The sequence below is a fragment of the Hemiscyllium ocellatum genome, chromosome 37 (assembly GCF_020745735.1).
Source record: "Hemiscyllium ocellatum isolate sHemOce1 chromosome 37, sHemOce1.pat.X.cur, whole genome shotgun sequence".
Lineage (NCBI taxonomy): Eukaryota > Metazoa > Chordata > Chondrichthyes > Orectolobiformes > Hemiscylliidae > Hemiscyllium > Hemiscyllium ocellatum.
The window spans coordinates 29,771,644-29,791,712 of NC_083437.1; the positions used below are offsets into that span (position 1 = coordinate 29,771,644).

At 40.8% G+C, this 20,069-nt stretch overlaps 1 protein-coding gene across 1 annotated transcript in view; it reads left to right on the forward strand.

The window, feature by feature from the left end:
* camta1a (calmodulin binding transcription activator 1a) overlaps nt 1–20,069 on the forward strand; it is a 1,231,004-nt gene that overhangs the window by 1,068,589 nt on the left and 142,346 nt on the right. Inside the window, exon 6 of the mRNA XM_060851985.1 lies at nt 11,485–11,638. Coding sequence (XP_060707968.1) covers nt 11,485–11,638 — 154 coding nt within the window. The remainder of the gene's footprint in view (nt 1–11,484; nt 11,639–20,069) is intronic.

The window sequence follows — 20,069 nt, forward strand, 5'->3', positions numbered from 1 at the left end:
ATTTGAACTCACGTCCCTAGAGGGCTATAGATACTAACCCAGTGACATTACCATTAGGTGTCTGCTTCTGTTAATGTTCATGATTTGGAGATGCCGGTGTACAAAGTTAAAAATCACACAACACTAGGTTATAGTCCAACAGGTTACGATCGAGCCCTCCACTATCACCTGATGAAGGAGCGTCACTCCGAAAGCTAGTGTGCTTCCAATTAAACCTGTTGGACTATAACCTGGTGTTGCGTGATTTTTAACTCTGTTAATGTTGACAGGCTGTTCAACTGTTCAACCACACTCCATTACAAGGATATGCAGCAGAGGAAAACATCAGAAGATAGCTGGAGATTTCTACTCATCCACTTCTGATTTCTTAAGCATTTCCTATCTTAATTGGTCTGCCATTAGCAGCTGAAAATCAGTTGCTTAAGCTATAAGGTCTGGAATTTCCTCCTGAACCCTCTCTACCCTGTCTCCTCCTTTTAAGTGTTCCTTAAAACCCTTCCCTGTCCAGGTGTTGGGTAATCTATGTGGCTGGGTCTTCCATTTTATTGTTGAGGCTGGAAACAGCATAGAGATTCCATAGAGGAAAGAAGGAGTAAACAGATCTGAGCAATTGAAGCTTTTGAATCCTTAAGCAAATATGCAATGAAGTATCATTAGTAGTGATTACTAGTTCCTGGATAACACATAAATTCTGTTTTAATGCGACCTTTTTTCTTTCATTTTTCATGAGCAACAGACATCAGATTAATGATAAAACCATGGACCAGATGTAACACCGCGCCAAAGTGATTTATTGGCCACTTAGTGTTGATGAAGCAGCAAACAAGAGTCAAACTGTTGTTATGACTCTGTTTGCCTTCATCAGAGTATTTACTCTGCATTCCGGGGGCTGCTCAGTATGCAGCCCGTGTGATCCAAGAACCTTAGGACAGATAAGTGAACAGAATTGACTGGGTTGAAAATCATTCCCTGTGAATTCCCACTGCACGTAAAATTGGCTTTCCATCCGCTTTCTATTTGCTTGTCATTCTTTGTTCTTTATTTTTGTCAAAGAAGAGAATGGGGAATTAAAGGCTAAAGGGGAGGGATCCTTTCTGTCTCTCTGTACTTTATCAGCACTGCTATCGGTCATGATTCTTTTGAACTTCCATACAATTACACAGTGTTTACAACACAGAAACAGCCTTGCCAGTTTATGCTGGTGTTTGTACTCCACTCATGCCTCCTCCCACCCTCCTTTGTCTGATTCAATCAACACATCCTTCTATTATTTTCTATGAAAAATGTCTATTGGCTTCTCCTAAAATGTATCTATATTATTTGCCTGAACTACTCTATTAGTAAGTTGTCTTTGAGATCTGAGTCTGAGAACTGAGTGTTCCTCTCTCCAGAATTCTTTATTGGATTTACTAGTGACTATCTTATATTTATGGCCTATAGTTTTGGATTCTAAGCTCTTCTCTTCTTTCTAAGCGCCATACCCTTCATCCTAGGCATTTTTCTTGGTCACTGAGTCCCCACTCTTTTGAACTGAAGTCTCACTGTTCCCTCTCTTCCTTCCTCATGTTTATATCCTCGCACACTATGGATTCAAAATAGAAAATGCTGGAAAACCCTCCGCAGGGCTGACAGCTGCTATGGATAGAGAACAATTAAAGTCAGCATTTTAGATTGTGACTTATCTGAACTAAAAATGAAAAAAAACTCCTCACCTCCATTAGTCTTCCCTTCCTCCTCCGAACCAAGCCCTATTTTCTGTTTTGAGCCTTAGATGGGTTATGGTTGGATTGGTTCACTGCCACCAATTTCCTTTCAATCCTAATGCTAATGGCCTGCCTAATTATCAGTGGTAGAAAATAAACTACAAGACAGTCTTAACAAATAGAGGCACTCATCTTGCATAATAATATGTAGTTTATTACATGAAGGCATAGGTACAAATAACATTAACTAGATCAGCATAAAACAATTATCAGGAGCCAGAGATGACACGTCTGTCTCCAATGGGACCTTATGATAGACAGGTTGACTTTGCACCAACAAAACAGTTACATCTTCTGATTGGTACAGATACTACAACTTCAGTACTAACCCTTTCAGAAGTATTGTGTCATACAGCATCACCCCCACAAGCATTTTATTCTATAATTAACTTTTATATATTCATGTATGTAACTGCTTTACATTTATCACTACCCCAAATCCACGTAAGTCTCTGATATCACAATGCATAAAATCTGCAAAATTAGTCAGAAGGCAATGCATTCTACATTCAAAGACTGATAGGTCTTTGGCTTCCAGTCTGTTTCCCTGAGTTGACCTTGATGATCAGCCTTTGAACCATATTTGCACTTGAGATCTTTTATCTCTTGGAAGTTACACAGTTGTACAGCACAGGTGAAATAGACCTTCAGTCCAAATCGTCCTTGCCAACCAAATATCCTTAATTAATCTAGTCCCATTTGCCAGCATTTGGCCCATTTTCCTCTAAACCCTTCCTTTCCATTTACCCATCCAGTTGCCTTTAAAATGTTGTATTTGTACCAGCCTCCACCACGTCCTCTTGTAGCTCATTCCATACATGCACCACCAACTGGTGTGGAAAAGTTGCCCCTTAGGTCCCACTTTCACCTTAAAGCTATGCCCTCTAGTTTTGGACCCCCTACACTGGGGAAAAAAAACCTTGGATATTTACCCTTACCCTGGGAAAAAAAACACCTTAGCTGTTCAGCCTATCCATGCCCCTCATGATTTTAAAAGCTTCTACAAAGTCACCCCTCAGCCTCCAACACTCCAGGGAAAATAGCCCCAGGTTATTCAGTTTCTTCCTTTAGCTCAAACCCTCCAACCCTGGCAACATCCTTGTGAATATTTTCTGAACTCTTTCAAATTTAACAACATCTTTCCTGTAGCAGGGAGATCAGAATTGAGCATAGTATTCCAAAAGTGGCCTAAATAATGTCCTGTACAGCCATAACATGACATCCTTCAAGTCCATCACAATGAGTGTCATTCCTGCTAAAGTCAGTGGTAGGTCCAATACCTTATCTGAAACATCTTAAATAACCTAAATTTTCTTTGCGGAAGAACTTTTCCCGACTAACTCAAGTGGTTGTCCCAAAAATACTTCAAAAAGATCTTCAAATTCATGAATATCCATTGTAGAAAATAACTGTTAAAAAAAGTACTTTTATTCTTGCTGTATCTTACATTTCTGGACAGCAATTGCCTTTCAGTTAGAACAGGTATTCTCTTTTTTTGAAATACCTGCATGTTTAGTCAAGGCCATTTCTTCTTTTCGGTCATGTCTTTCATCTCTGGACATCGGTCTGGCTTCCACGGAGTCCTGTGCAGCTGAACTCAATTTTATTTCAGAAAATCCTTAATCACGGTCCGCTGGTACATCTGGCTTGAAGCATATATGCTCTCCACTTCAACCTGTTGAATAAGTTGGATATTTTCATTCTCCTCCATGGATGTGTTTTTGGTGTCTTCACACTCTCCTCACTCACATTACTGGAAGAATGCTACTCACTCAGTACCATTCACTGGGATGGACATTTGTGCTTCAAGAGATAACAGAATGAAAGATTTTTTGGTGATGATAGGAATGGAAAATATTTTCACCAGTTCCTGCAAAGTTTCTAACTTCCTTCCTGTTGATGATATGAAACAATTCTATTGTACAAATGTAGGTAATCTTAATAGATCCTTTCCTCTTTTTGGGTTCTGCCATGAGTGGGATGCCCAGTTAAAGTTTCTCCTGGTTGTCCTTTTACCAATTGGTCAACAACAGTTTGTTTCTGAACCAGTTGTTCTCAGGGTAATGATTGAACTGCTCCTGCTTCTGGAAGGACTTGATGCCATGTATATATGCAGACTCAAAAGTGAGGAATGTTGATTGGGAAATATATACACATTCTCAATGCTCGAATGCTACTTGTGTTGCAGCGTTACTTGTATCATACCTTTAATCTTAGCAGTTGTTTCATCTGGACCATGTAATTTCATCTTCTGATTTCCCTAACTTCTGCCTCTGTTCTTGTATCAGATTAAAATGAACAAAGTGTCTATTGACATAAATAATCTCTGTGCAAGTCAATTCAGATGAATCACTAAGTTCCACTAGGAAAGCTTCTACTACCTTTCTGAGAAAGTAAAAGCATTTAAACTGAGTATCTTTTCTAAAGGACTCCATTGTTTTGAGCACAGTACATACCACCTTTTCTTTGCAGCCTTGTGGTGTTCTATTCTGTACATCTTCTCAAAGCAACCTACTATTCTTCTAAAAGAACTTTAAAATCAGTTAAATAGTTTTATGGATATAATATTCATTTGTCATGGTCAGGCATTGCCTGTGTTTGTGAAGCTTTTGTTGTTCCATAGTGCTAACTCTCTTAGTAACTGCTGTTTTGATTTTGATTTGTTATGTGCCTCTTCGGATTGTCTGTGGCCATAAATTGTTGCTGTTTTGTGGGAGGCATGTTTTTTCTCTCAGAATCTACCTATGAATTTATCTGGTTTATGCTTACAGCATTAACAGCTTGCTCCAAAGTTAAATCTTCCTTGGACTGTATGAAATCTGACAAAGACTCATTAGCAATTTCCAACAATTAATTCTGAATTCAAAGCTCTATGGTCACAATTTTCCACTTATCTGTTATGATCATTTATGAAATAGCTATAGATTCCCATGGAAACCCCTTCTGTTAAATCTCATCCTTTCAAGATTTGTTGTTGTTCTCAGATTGAAGTCATATTAAAAGCTGTTAGGGCTTCAAAAGTATTCTTGCCTTCTCGTATATTTTGGCAATTTCTAACATCACGGTGGCAATTTCTAACATCAAGGGCAGCAAGGTGGCTCAGTGGTTAGCACTGCTGCCTCACAGCACCAGAGACCCAGGTTCAATTCCCATCTCGGGCAACTGTCTGTGTGGAGTTTGCACATTCTCCCCGTATCTGCGTGGGTTTCCTCCGGGCTCCAGTTTCCTCCCACAGTCCAAAGTTGTGCAGGTCAGGTGAATTGGCCATGCTCAATTGTCCAGAGTGTTAGGTCCATTAGTCAGGGGTAAATATAGGGGAATGGGTCTGGGTGGGTTGCACACTGTAGGTAATCCAATCTAATCTAATCTGCTATTGAATCCAGTCAACACAACCGTGCATTAACTTAGTCAGCTTCAGACTTAGTATTTAATTTTGAAGCAATTCTGTGGCTTGAGAATTGTCTTCTCTAAGATGTCCAATCTTGTGTTCTGTTTGGCCCATCTCTGACTTTCACATTTTAGGAAATATTATGTCCTCTTTCTTCTATTCTTAATTGTTTATTCATCTTCCTTTAAAGCAATTTTAAATATGTAGCATTTGGATTCTGTGTGTAATCTGCTTTCTTCAAGCTTGTTTTCTTATATTAAATCAATACTTCTTTAAATCAATTGTCTTAGAAAGATCTTTCATATTTTGTTAGAGAAATGTTGCAATTTCTTTCGTCTGCAAGCTGTTAAACTCTGTTTTGCAGTAATGCTGTCTAATATTCTTCTGAATGATTTTTAAAATCAGTTAAATAATAAAACTATATTGTGTTGCTTCTTTCAGGATTTAAATTGTAATAAATAGCAATACTCGATGTCTGTCTACTGCTTATGGGGAATTCTCAATTTTTTTAATGATCAAAATAGTGGTTTCCTACTTTCTGGAGATTTCCTATTTCTTCACAGGCAAAATGGATATTTTTCACTTTTCACTGCTGAAGACATTTTTTCAAATGCTTCTGTGGCTTGGCCTTAATAGATCTTCCTGCCAAAATCAGGAAATCTTCTAAAAGTCAAAGTTATTCTTTCTTCTTCCATTATCCATTAGACTCATTCTTAAATCTTTTAAGTTTGTCTCTTTATCCCCTTAAATAAACTCTGCAGGGTTTCCAGTATTATCACCCTTATAAAAACTAATGTTCTGACCCTTGCACTGTCTCACGTAGCCATGCCTTGTGGAGTCTACCTCTGATGGAACAATGCCCGTTTTGAAGGGTAAGTGCTCACTTGCGCTTTCTTTCCTATCCACTCTGGCTTTTTGCAGCTATATTGTAAGTTTTGTTTCTCTCCCATGCCCTCAAAGATCTCTAACTTGATTTCAGAGCACCAAATTGCTCCCATAATGTCTCCATCACAAAGGTCTGTTCCTGACGTAGTTAGCTTTTTCCGAATCCATATTGTTACCAACTCGGAGGTGAAGGTTTTCTTCTGGAGTACAGTTTTCACCAGGTTTCTCTGCCTTTGTGTACTGCTGAGTATTCTGGATGTAGGTTTGTTCGTTGAGCTGCAAGATTCATTTCCAGACATTTTGTCACCCTACTAGGTAACCTTTTCAGTAGGCCTCCAGGTGAAGCATTGTTCATGATTCCTGCTTTCTATTTACCATCACCAACCCAAAGAAACCCAAACATATAAATAGAAAGCAAGAATCATGAACAGTGCTTCGCCTGGTGGTCCACTGAAGATGTTACCTAGTAGGGTGACGAAACGCCTGGAAATGAACCTCTCAGCTCAGCAAGCAAACCTACTTCCAGAACCTCAGCCTGAGCTATAAATCTTCTCCAAACTCACTAACTGCTGAGTATTTTCATCTTTCAGCCACTGACTGACCACATCTTCTAAAAAAGCTAATGATATATAAGTGGTAAAATAGCTTTTCTTCTGACTTTTTCCCACCTGGACTGTAAGGATTCTCTCTACCATTCTTACCTTATGGTATTTCAGTATTGACATCCATTGCTGATCACCATATCAAAGGGGGATGTTAGCTTCGTTGGCTGAACAACTGGCTTGTGATGCAGAGTGACATCAACAGCACAGGTTCAATTTCTGCACCAGCTGAGGTTACCATGAAGGTACCTCCTTTCCAACCTCTCCCCTCACCTGAGGTGTGATGACCCCCAGGTTAAATCATCACTGGACATCTCTCTCTAACAATTGAGCAACGCTATGATCCTCTGGGACTAAGGCAACTGTACTGACTACGCTGAGTACCAACTATTGCTGGCTTGTGGTTGGGGGGAGTTCACTGTGACCAATCCTCCTTAAATATGTTTGAAACAACCTGTTCACATGTGTTATGACACAAGTCTGGAACATGTGAGACTTGAACCCAGATAGAGACAGGACCACTATGCCATAAGAGTCCTCTAACTTCCTTTCTATGCTGAATCCAAAGTCATGTCTAATTATCAGTGGTAGAGGATATACCACCAGAAGGTTTTTGAGAAGAGGTGCTTGCCTAACATAACAAGATGTAGTTTATTTTGTGATAGCAATCAGTACTAATAACATTAACTAGTTATGCAAAATTAGACCTACATGGAGCCAGTGATGACATTCTGTTTTCACTGGACCTTGTGATAGACTGCCTGATTTTCTACTGAAGACAACATTCACCTTCGCTTAGCTACTGTTCTCATCTTACATCTCCCACAGTTCACAAGTTGAGGGGAGGACAGGAGTTTAATGGTAATACCTGTGTGGTTAAATAGCCTTTCGAATGTCCACTGGTTTGTTCATGCGCAAAGCATCCCTTCTGAGTAAGGAAATCAGTTTCCATAGCAACTAGCATCAGTGGAGAGAGAGAGAGAGAACTGTAAGTTACAAAGACAATTCATTGCCTTGCCATTATAGTGACAAAGTGCTGGTCTCTGGGCAACTGCTTTCTGGAATGTACTACTATGCAAACAGTGTTTGTTGGTAACACGGGTGTGATGACTCTGAAAATTAGAGCTCACTTTTATGTTTTTAAATAACATTGTGCAATTTTCTGATGTGCTAGAGGGAGATGTTAATTGCATTTTTTTTTCCTGAACTCAGCTACCAGATTGTATGTTGATTGCAATTGAATGAGAAGGTCCAGAACATTTGTTTCCAAAGTATCCTCCAGTGTAACCTGTCAGAGTCAAACTTTCTCCATGCTGGGGCTTGTAGGCAGGGTGACGTGCAAGACATTGTGTCCCTGGCACTATCAGGAGGAAGGGGTTGAAAGGTGATTTTCCATTGGACAATAACAATAATGAACACTTTATTTTAATATAGAAACATTAGAATTAAAACCAGGTCAGACTGAAGTCCTAGAATTTTTAGCAGTCTGCGATGACTTAATTAGGATTTGCACCAGTAACCATGGATATGGAAGGGAATGAATATACTCAGCTGGCATTTCCATTCTTGATGGTTACGCAGTAATATCACCTTCTGCTGGAAATTCACTATCTGGTTGTTTTGTAAGGGTTGGATCAGATCCACTGTGACATAGGGTGGTAATGGCCTAGTGGTATTATTGCTAGACTATTAATCCAGAAACTCAGCTAATATTCTGGGGTCACATCCCACCACGGCAGATGGTGCAATTTGAATTAAGGGTCTACAGATGACCGTGAACCCATTATCGATTGTTGGGGAAAATCAATCTGGATTCACTAATGTCCTTTGGGGAAGGAAATCTGTCATCCTTCCTTATCACGGCCTACATGTGTCTCCTGACCCACAACACTGTGGTTGACTCTTAACTGCCCTCTTGGCAATTAGGGATGGACAACAAATGCAGCCTGGCCAGGATGCCTTCATCCCATGAGTGATTTTTTAAAAATTGTCCATAGATCCTTACACATTAATTTTAACCCCTAGAAAGATGACCATACACAGTGCCTTCCATAACTACAGGACATCTCAAAGTGTTTCTCAGCCAATAAAGTAACTTTGTAATGTAGTCATTGGTGCAATGTAGAAATGTGACAAATCATTTTTACAAAGTTTCCACAGTCAGCAATGTGGTCATAACCAAATAATCTGTTTTAGTGATGTTTATTGAGAGTTTAACATAGGGCTGGGCACCATTCTCATTTTCGTAAAGACCTAGTGGTGGCATGGTGACTCAGTGGCTAGCACTGCTGCCTCACAGCACCAAGGGCCTGGGTTTGATTCCAGCCTTGGGTGGCTGTCTGTGTGGAGTTTGCAAGTTCTCCCTTGTCTGTGTGGGTTTCCTCCCAGAGTCCAAAGATATGCAGGTTAGGTGAATTGGCCATAGGGAATGTAGGGTTACGGGGATGGGGATGGGGTAGGTCTGAGTTGGATGTTGTTCGGAGGGCTGGTATAGACTTGTTGGGCCGAATGGCCTGCTCCCACTGCAGGGATTCTATGACAGTCATGGAAACTTTGCACCCACTCAGTTTAGTGTCTTATTTCGAGAGACATCATCTCTGACAGTGCAGTACTCCCTCATTTCTGTACCCAGATATCAGTTTTGAATTTGTTTTGTGCTGCTGTGAGATTTGAGCCCTCGGTCTCGGTCCATTGTGACACTCACCTCAAAAGCAGCAACCCATGGCTGATATTGTTTTCCCTTCTATGCTTGCAGGGATGAGGTTAGGTGAGTTGAGGCTATTTTCGGCCTGACTAAAATCAGATAAGAAATTGAAAGTACTGTATTGCTTTTACAGTCTGCTCCTACAGCTAATGTTTCGATGTAGCAGGGTGAATGCCATTTGGCCCAGGATTTTCCTGCAAATGGAACTCTTCCCATCCCTCTTTATCTAACATGTCCCTATTTTCCCATTTTCTTTTTATTCAACTTTCCTTTAACCTCAAAAACCACCCAGCTGCTAATCCTTTTTCACCCGATGACTATCTTCGGTTTGGATTTCCCAAGTGTTTAGCCAGAGGAGCTTAATACTGTGATTGGGTACTTTTGTCTCAGTCCAATGTTAAACATTTAAAAGAACACTAAAGGAGGAGTCTCACATGCATCCCACACACAAGCACTAAAAATTAAAAAGAAATGCTGAAAGGTTGAAACAACATAGATGGAATGAGAGGGAACGTGTGTGGAATTTAAGGTCAGCACAGACTATTTAGGCCAAATGGCCTGTTACTGTGCTGTGCATTCTACATGATTTCATGTAAGTGAAAGCATGCACCAGTGCTATTCATCTCAACAACTCATTTTTTGGTAGTAAGATACTAATAATTTCTTTCCTGGATTGTTACTATCAATCTTACATGTATGGCTCCTAGTTTTGGAATGCCCCACAATGAGAAATACTTTATTTATGTCTCTCCTGTCAAACCACTTCATAGTTTTAAAGACCTTACCAGGTCATCCCTTGCCCTTCTTTTCATGACAGTAGACAGTCTTCGCCTGTTCAGCTTTATCTGATGAGTATACTCACTCAGTTCTGGTATCATCCTTGACCATCTTTATTGGAATTTCTCTAGTATTACTAAGTTTGTTTTCATTATTCTAATATGGAAACTGGAATTCTGCACAGTTCTCCAGTTGTGATCTACTGAAGGTTAGGATTCTGCTTAACAGCCATTGTGTAATGAATTGCAGCCTGATCTATTGTGTTTGTTTGCTGCCACTCGACACCTGGTTGGAGCTTTGCATGTTAATATTACTGCTTACCAGCTGGTTGGAGAGGGCGGGAGGCAAACTGTGAATCAGCTGCACTCTCTTGTTAGCCGAGCATGCAGAACTGTGTCCTTCAAGGTCATTGGAAAAAGAAAACCTCTCTTCGTTCAGCTTCAGAACTGAAATTACTGTTGAAATTAGTTCAGCGCCTGGGCAGTACTTCTTAAACCCCATGACCTTCACCACCTAGGGCAAGGGCAGTAGGGAATGGGAGCATTACCACCTCCAGGTACCCCATTCAAATCACACACCATTCTGACCTAGACAGATAACATTCTTACTTCACCATTGCTGAGCCATGATTCTGGAGTACTGTAACAACCACATGTCAGCACGTTCTCCACGTGGATTATGGGGACATTCAAGGAGAAGGCTACTTGCAAACATTCTCAAGAGGCATCTGGGATGGGCAATAAATGCCATCCTTGCCAGTGACTCCCATTTTTCACAAATGAACAAAAACATTATCTCAAAACTGTCTGAGAGGTAGAGGTTCCTTTGTGTGTGAGCAAATTGCTACAATGCCTCCCTGATGAGTCTGGATTACCTGGTACATTATTAGTATTTTAAAGGTTATTTGACGGGTAGAATCTCAGACTATCCGAGGAGGCATTTGACCCATTGTGCCTCTACCGACTCTCTGAAAGATCCGTCTCATTCTCTTTTGAATGTTACAATTTAATTGCTTCCAGCAGCATTTTAGCCAGTGAATTCCAGATCGCAAATGTTTCCAGCTCTCTTGATCAAATCCATTAATCATCAGACAGGTGCAACAACCTAATGCAATCTTCCTGGAACTGGCGCAGACTTTGTGGGGGATTGGGGTTGAAAGAAGTTATTTTAAGTTGTAAGAAAGGATGTTGACCTGCTGTGTTAAAGTTTGTTCTGTTTCCACAGATGCTATGAGACCAGCTGAGTGTTTCCAGCATTTTCAGTTACTTTGAGTGTGTTTGGTTACTTTATATGCAAATCCAATTCTTGTCTGCTTGCCTTGATAGCCACAAAGACTAAATTTTGGGGTTTCCTTGTCTCCTCCAGAATCCTGACATCGTATTGGTCCATTACCTGAACGTGCCAGCCATAGAAGACTGTGGGAAGCCATGTGGTCCGATACTGTGCTCCATCAACACCGACAAAAAAGAATGGGCCAAGTGGTCAAAAGAAGAGCTGATCAGCCAACTTAAACCCATGTGTGAGTGTCAGCTTCAGCACCACTGAATTCTTGTAGGGACATTGTACATTTGAAAATAGGGTTGCCAACCTTTCAAGATTTCTCTGGATGTTTTGAGAATTAAAGATGAATGAAAAAACTAGGCACAAAATTATAAGGGTATTAATAATTATGCTCTATATGTAATTTTCATTGAATAATTTTGTTTTGCTGGTTATAAAAATACGCTATGAGAAAAAAAATGCTGCTTGCCTAAAAATCAAAAGTCATCCAATTAAGTAATGAAGAAGCTGTTGACTTTCTGCTTGGATGGGAAGGCAGTTTCCCTGAAGACTAGTAACTGCTAGAGAGGAATGGGCACTATAACAGAAAGTCACGTGGTGAAACCTCCAGGAATGTCCCCAGTCTGAGTTGGCAACCCTAGTCAAGGAGATAAAACTTGAAACATGTGCCAGTGAGAAGCATGCTCGCTTTTGAGTCAGGAAGTTAAGAGTTCATACCCCATTGCAGACATTGAGCATGATGTCCTAAGTTGAAAATCCAGTGCAGTGCTGATGATGTGCTGCACTGTCAGAGATACCATCATCTATATCTGAGACTTTAACCAGAGGGTGATGTGCCCATTAGTGGTTGAGGTTTAGTTCAGGAATTTTGTGGCGTTATTTTGACAAGCAGGGAAATGCCTGGTATTCTGGTACAAGTTCTACCTGTAACAGACACTCCTGGGGGAAGAAAAGCTATCTTGTCGTTTGCTGTTTGCGGTCCTTGTGATGCCCACACTCCAAGAATGATTTTTTTGTAGAAAATGGACAATGTAGCGGGAGGGTAATTGACGCTCATGGATTTGAACAGCAGCAAGAATCGCAACAGGAAGGAAGACAACTGCTAGAAAAAGGAGAGATGAAAAATTGAATAAAAGAAAACATTCGCTGTACCGAATGAGTGTTATAGTTTCCTAGCGGGAGTCTTTGAAAAAAATGTGGTGAGGGAAGGAACAGCACAGAACAAAAAATGCAGCAAAACAGCAAGTAGCTTAATGTTCTGTGATGCTACGCACCATTTGCAGCCTTGTAATAACGCACAACTGTCCTGAACTGCTCTGTAAAGCATTCCTTTGTGAAACCAGTTTAATGAAAATTCCGAGAGGGTGGGGAGAAATAAATACTTGGATTCCATAGGAGATTGCAAAAAGTGAATTGGGGCACGGGACCAGAGACAGCTAGTCGCCGCTTTTAACATGGGCGATTTGTAAAAGCAACGAGGGAGGTGACAGAAAATGTAATTCGAAATGGGTCCGGGCTTACTCACCAGTGCATTGTGCATCCTTTTTCCATCTGGCCCCTTTGCCTACAGCCGACCATGCTGCACGCCTGCCACCTCGTGGACCCTCAGTACTATTACTGAGACGAGCTAAGTGCAAAAGCGTGTATTCACACAACTGTCAGTGCTAGCCAGCTCTCTGGGAGGTGGGGGGTGCGGGGGGGAAGGAATGAGATTTTCAGTTCCAGTTCATTTACCTGAGGCATTAATATGCACTTGTGTCCCCAATTTTTCCCGCCCCACAAACACATCTTTCTCCATCTCCCGTTTCCTGGCATTTCTCTAATCTTGGGCGTAATTTGTGCAATTTGCAAGCTTTTCCTCTTGTTAGAATGTGAGGAACAGTGATAGAGGACAGCAAAAGTCCTTTATTCAGCATTGTATTTCTTCAGCCCCTGACTCGAAAAATCATGACTCAATTTCCACTCTAGCAACTAGAGCAACATCAACAATGATACTCTGGTGTAGCACTGAATGGGTGTTCCACTTTCAGAGGTGTCCATAAAACCAAGATCCAATTTGCCCTCTCAGATAAATGTGAAAAGCCCGATAACACAGTTCAAAGACCAGCAATGACATAATCCCATTGTCCTTGCCAGTTCTTCAAACAACATCAATAAAACAGATTATCTGATCATTTTCTGATTGGTCTTTGTAAATGCCAGAGCTTGCTATGAGCCAATTGGCTACTGAATTTCTAATATTACCAGAGTGACAACACTTCAACTGCGCTCCACTGACTATTCAAGGTGTCTTGAGTTCATGAAAGCTGGGGTGGCCACAGAATTTTAACAGAGGAATGTTGTCACACACACACACCCATAAGTTAACAAGACTCTTAGTCAAGAGAGTAATAGGTTTTGAACAACCCTGTCCAATCAGGATTTGGAGATGCCAGTGTTGGACTGGGGTGAACAAAGTTAAAAATCACACAAACACCAAGTTATAGTCCAATAGGTTTAATTGGAAGCACTAGCTTTCAGAGCGTAGGCCAACCACCTGATGAAAGAGCAGTGCTCTGAAAGCTAGTGCTTCCAATTAAATCTGTTGGACTATAATCTGGTGTTGTGTGATTTTTAACTCTGTCCAATCTTGAAACTTTGAAATCAGGCAAACATGGAGATGCTCAAATGAATGAGCAATATTTTCTATTGAGAAAAAGCAGAGTGAAGGGCGAATATCCAGGGTGCCTTAAACACCAAAATTAAAGATAAAAGGGAGTCTAATCAAAAGAGCAATGACTGAATGTGACTGAGTATCTTATGAAAGCACAGCAGATTGAGGGAGCTGAGGAGTTGCTGGGACTGAATGAGCTGGAAACCAAGACAAATCATTTCCACAAAAGAAAGAAAGAGGAGCTTGTGGGATGTCTCTTAGGAGGAACACCAAGAGGCGGATCCCAAACATGTGATCAATAACTATATAGATGAAAGAAAAATACTAGTGATATATCACTATTCCCAACTTCAAGACAGCTCAGTGATCTTTACAACCAGTGAAGTACTTCAGAGATGTTGATACACTTGTTGGAAGCATGGCAGAGAAACTGAACACGGCAAGCTACCACAAACAGCAACGTGATAATGACCAGTCTGTTTTATTAAGGGTCACACATTTGTTGAGGACATGAGGAGAACTCTGTTTTGTCATCTTTTATGTGCTTATACAAATTAAGCTCAGTTTGACATTGCATCCAAAAGTCATGTGATGAGGGTCCTGATGTGGACCATGGTTTTGATGTATGATAGGTGGTGAGGTAGTATATTGAAAATTAGGATCAGGGCAGAGAGCTCAACATTGCAGATTATGTGTTCAAGGGAAACTGCAAAGAGGAGGCCCCAGAGACCTATGAAATGGACATTGGTGGACTTACACTGTGAGCAAAATGTCAAACAGTGTGGTAGGCAATTTCTTCCTGACAATGCTGCCCCTTTAAGCAGAAACAGCAACAAAAAAAATGAACCTGACATTTACTATCGACCTTGTCTCCATGGAGATGAGCAGAGAATGTCAAAACTTGTCAGAAATGTAATAGAATGAAAACAACAGAAAAAATATAAATACACTAATACTTGCTGCATGAGGCTCTCAGGATAATATTGCTGTTTCTCTTGGTTGCTCGATATCTCAACTCACCCGCCCCATGATTGATTCCATTACACGGGCCCTTGATTTGAACCCATGCAGTGGTGAGGATTGTACTCTCTGTACAGTACCAGTACTGAGTGTGAGGCCAGTGAAGGTGAGTTGACCTAATGAGAGTGGGAGACACACAGCAGCAGAATATTTTCCCTTACCCTGAACTCACCCCAACCACCACCTTACCTGACCTCAACCCCATTCCCGACTCTCTCACCTTTGATCAAAACAATACGTTAATTACAGTGGATCATCGCTGTTTCAAATAGGACAGTAACAGAATAAATGATTACATTTATGATAACTGAGGGCTTTTCTTCGAAGTATGAGTATGTGTAATTTAGGACTTATTTCAAAAATATTAATTCTTACGATATAGTTATGCTGATAAGGTTGGCATTTATTGCTCACTCCTTGTTGTCCTGAGATGGTGATGATGAACAATCTTCTTGAACCACCACATTCTGTGTGGAGACATTGTTTCCAAATTACTGTTTGGGGGAATTCCAGGATTTGAAATTCGCAATGATGAAGGAATGGCAATTTGTTTCCAATTAAGGATAGTGTGACTGATGGGATTTTAGAGGTGATGGTGTTCCCATGCATCTACCCTTCCAGTTAATGGAAGTTGAACAGCTTTCAAGCATCTAACTCTTAAATAAAGACTTGTAATTCAGAGGGTAGCAACCTACAATAGTTGTAACAATGATCCATGCTCCTGCAGGTGATCTCATCTGCTCCATTGAATTCCCAGTCTTAGTTGGTGGTAAAGGGTGAAGTTCTTACATTCTTCCAGCTGGGCTGACCAACAGTTAGTCTTTGAATGAGATGTTTTGGTTTCAGTTTTTGACCACTATTTTGGGAATCAGGCAACCAAAGAGTTCCTGCTTATTGGGTGATGGGTGATGTTCTGTCATTCTGATTCCAAGAAAGGCCTGGTTTTCAGCAGCTAGACTAAAACCTTGTTTCCTTATTATCACAATAGTACTTGTCCAGGGTGTATGAGCCTGCCTATGCTCACTATCCTGCAAAACTTGTATTTGTATATCAACTTTAATACAGTATAGATACCCAAGAGATTTTAGAACAGTGTAGTCAACATAATCCAGCCAACAAAAGGAAATATTAGGACAGGAGACCAAAACCTTGATCAAAGAGGCAGATAACATATATTCTTAAAGGAGAAAAAGAGAGGGAGAGAGTTTACAAAGGAATTCCAGAGCTTCGGGCTTGGCAATGGAAGGCACGGTCATCAATGATGGAATGAAGGAAGTGGGAAATGGACAAGTGGCCAGAATTGGACTAGACTCACCAGGAGGACTAGCCATTTGAGGGAGAGCAACCTGTAAAACTTTACCCCAGCCACAGTTAACAAGAGGGGAAAGATAAGCTTTTTTTTGCTGCATAGAAACGAGCCCCTCAGAGAAACAGTTCACACCAGACCAGTCCAGTTAATTTTCCATGGAGCAACCTGTCTACAGCTGGCCCAATTATCCAGTGTCCTTAAAACAATGACGAGCCAGGACTGGGTAACAAATTCTGTTACTGACTCCTGTACAGTCACCCCGTACTCGTTTTACTGAATATGCAGAATCAAAGGAAGTCAGCAGGATAGTCCTTTATTAAACTCCAGGGCAAGAGACACCAAGCCACACAGTAACCAGGTCTAATGTCAGTCCAATAATTGCCTTTCCTCACTGATGTCAGTGGAATATATGCTTGCTGTGCTCTCTGATGCACCTCACTTAAAACTGTTATCTGCCTAGGGTCAGCCTGCAGAAAAGGACAAGAGAGAAATTATTCAGTGAAACCCATTTGACGCGAGGTTTTTTTTTAGGTTAATTTCATAACTGACAAATCAGCCAACTAGGGATTTCAGCCTCAGCTGATACAGATTTTGCTGGCAGATCCATCATTGCCTGGACTATAAATGTTTTCCATTTCTCTCTCACAATTATTGGAGTTCAGGTAGAGCAGCCTATTCCTTATAAGAGAAAGGAGAGGGAGTGAAAGGGAATTCAACTGGTGCCTCAGTGCCAAAGGACTGCATCTTGAGCAGGAAGCTCTTTTTCCTTGCATCTCATAAAGGGACCCTATTTTAACTGGGCAGAGAATGTTTTCCGTGCCCCCTGCTAGGAAGAGTTGCACAGCTTCAGGGTCCCTGCTAAAATGTGTAAGCAAGCAATATTGTTTCAAGTCAGAACTTAGGCATAGGTTTTAGTGCCTTCCTCAGTGGAACATGCCCATAACTGAGATTGCTTTTTCCTTCCATTAAGTAAAGGGTAAAGGATTAAGTATTAAGAGTTGTGGAATTAAGGAGAATAGATGGAATTAAAGGACAGATGAACTCATGGTTTAATTAATGAGTGGAATTGGGCTTAAAGAGTTGAATGGTCAACTGTTGCCTAACTGACAGATCGATTGTTTGGGTGAAGGAATGCAAGAGCTGCTAGCACCCATTGAAATGTACCCTAGCATGTACTGTCACCTTGAGGAAATGGGGACAAAACATTGGGATGAGCTGTCATGAAATTTGACGGGTGGCACATTCTGGATCTGGCATGTGCCATTTAAATGTCAGGCAAATCAGACCTTTTTGTTCGCCGAAACTCTGAACTGGTAGCAATCCAGCAGCACCAGAGCCTTTCGCAGCATCAATAGATTTTTAATTTGGAATCGACAAATATTTGAAACAAAGACAATTTTAGTAAACTGAAGCACTGGATGTGAATTCTGTCCACGGCACATCCAGGCAGGAGAAAGCTGCATTTCCTTCATTTCTGGAGGTTCGTGTTTTGGCACAGTTGAGTGTTAAGGGATGGGCAGGGAAAGAGGTATCAACATTTTGCACCAAAACAAGTGAAGGTTATGCAATCCTCAGACTCTAATCTGTCCTCTACAGGATCTCAAAACTATCAAGCATCTCATCTCCCCTTGTTTCCCCGTTGCGTACAGTCTACAGCTGTTTGAGATCTTTGGGGTTAATAGCTGCTTTGGACGCCTAACCACATATGGAAATAGTCTCATCTCTGACTCAGAAGGTAGTTGGTTCAAGTGACACTCCAAGACTTAAGCATGCAATCTAGGCTGTTACTCAGGTTACTGAGGGAATGCTGCACTGCTGGAAGAGTCACCTTTCAGCTGAAACCCTGTCAGCCCTTTCAGAAAGAATGTTAAAACCCATAGCGTTATTTTAGTAGAGTCTTTTTTATTTGTCATTTCTGCCATATACAATTGATACAGTTAAAAACGAAACAGCATTCCTCCAGTACCGAGGGTACCACATGAAGAAAAGGAGTGGATTTTGACCTGTATCCTGGCCATTATTTATTCCTCAATGGTCACTAAAATATATCTCTGGTCATTATCACATTGCTGCTTGTCCTCAGTTGGTGACCATCTTTTCTACCATAGAGACTGCATCTTAGAAGCATTTCATCAGCTGTGAACCCTTTGGGACACACTGAGGTCAAGTTTTTCTTTTAGGGCCACAACAAGATCAGGAAATTTTAAAATTAACTGAATAATTCATTGACCATCTGCTTAACCAAATCCTGACGTAGAAAAATAGCTGATCTGAAATCAACAGAGGAAGGTCTCAATCTCCTCTGACTCTCCTTCACACCTTTTCCAGCAGAGTCCCTAGATAATGAGCAGGAGCAGAAATTGTAGGCTCTGTTGTTTCTTTCTCTTTACTCACTTATTATCGCCATGGTTAACTGAAGTTTCAAACTGTTAATCATTAAGTAACTCCAGAAATTGGATCTGAGATCTTTTCTGGTCAAATGGCTTAATTTCCAGTGAAGACTAAGGATTGTAGCTTCCTGTCTTAGCCGTTCTAGTTGCATTGAATTATGTGAAATATATAGCACAGTAGCAAACCATTCAGCCCATCTGGTCCATGCCTTCTCCCACCCTTTCTGATCTTGCTCTATGCTTCTTTCTATTTTTCACTAATGATTTTTAGATCTTCCACTCAGCTATTGTCACCTCTTGGCGAAAGAAGTTTCTCCTGAAATCGCTGTTAGATTTATGAAGGACTATCTTATGCATCTAAATTCCTAATTTTGGATACCCCACTTGTGGAAACAGGATCAATCACATTCTTTGCTAATCTTCTGTCTGATCCTCATCAGAGAAAACAGCCCAACCTGCTCAACCTTTCCTGAGGTCTAGTGTAATATCAATAAAATATTATTGCACCTTCTTCAGAATCTCTATATCCTTTTCATAATCTGAAGCTAGAACTGTACACAACTGTTCAAGATTCTAGACTGGATTAGATGAGATTCCCTACAGTGTGGAAACAGGCCCTTCAGCCCAACACGTCCATACTGACCCTCCGAAAAATAACCCACCCAGACCCATTTCCCTCTGACTAATGCATCTAACACAATGGGCAATTTAGAATAGCCAATTCACCTAACCTGCACATCTCTGGATTGTGGGAGGAAACAGGAGCACCCGGAGGAAACCCACACAGACACGGGGAGAACGTGCAAAGTCCACACAGACAATTCTAATGCTAGCTTAACGTTTTATCGGAAAAATAAGAAGGCCATATTCACCTGGGAAAACGAGGCAAATAGTTCAAGTCAGGAAATTTCCCAAATAGGCATCATCACCTTGGCATAAGGGGCTCAATTTTCACACCAAGGAGGCAGGGGGCATGACTCTCTGTCGCAAGCAGATTCTAGGCAGTACCGGGGTGGGACAGTGCCTCATGTGGTTAGAATGCATACCTTGGTTCTTTGGAACTTTGGGCTGTTTCTGTTAAATGCTCTTAATCCCTCAAACTCTCACCCCTCACAATCCCAATTTTTAACTGAAATTCTTCAGTTTTGTTGTTCTACAAAGGAACTTGAGTTCTTTTTGTTTGTTTTTATTGCCTTATTAACCTGTACTTCGTCTTTTAGAGATTTGTGGTTTCTCTTCCTCATTAAGCTACCTAGGGCAGATTTTCACGGAGTCAGAATGGGTTAGATGTCATTTT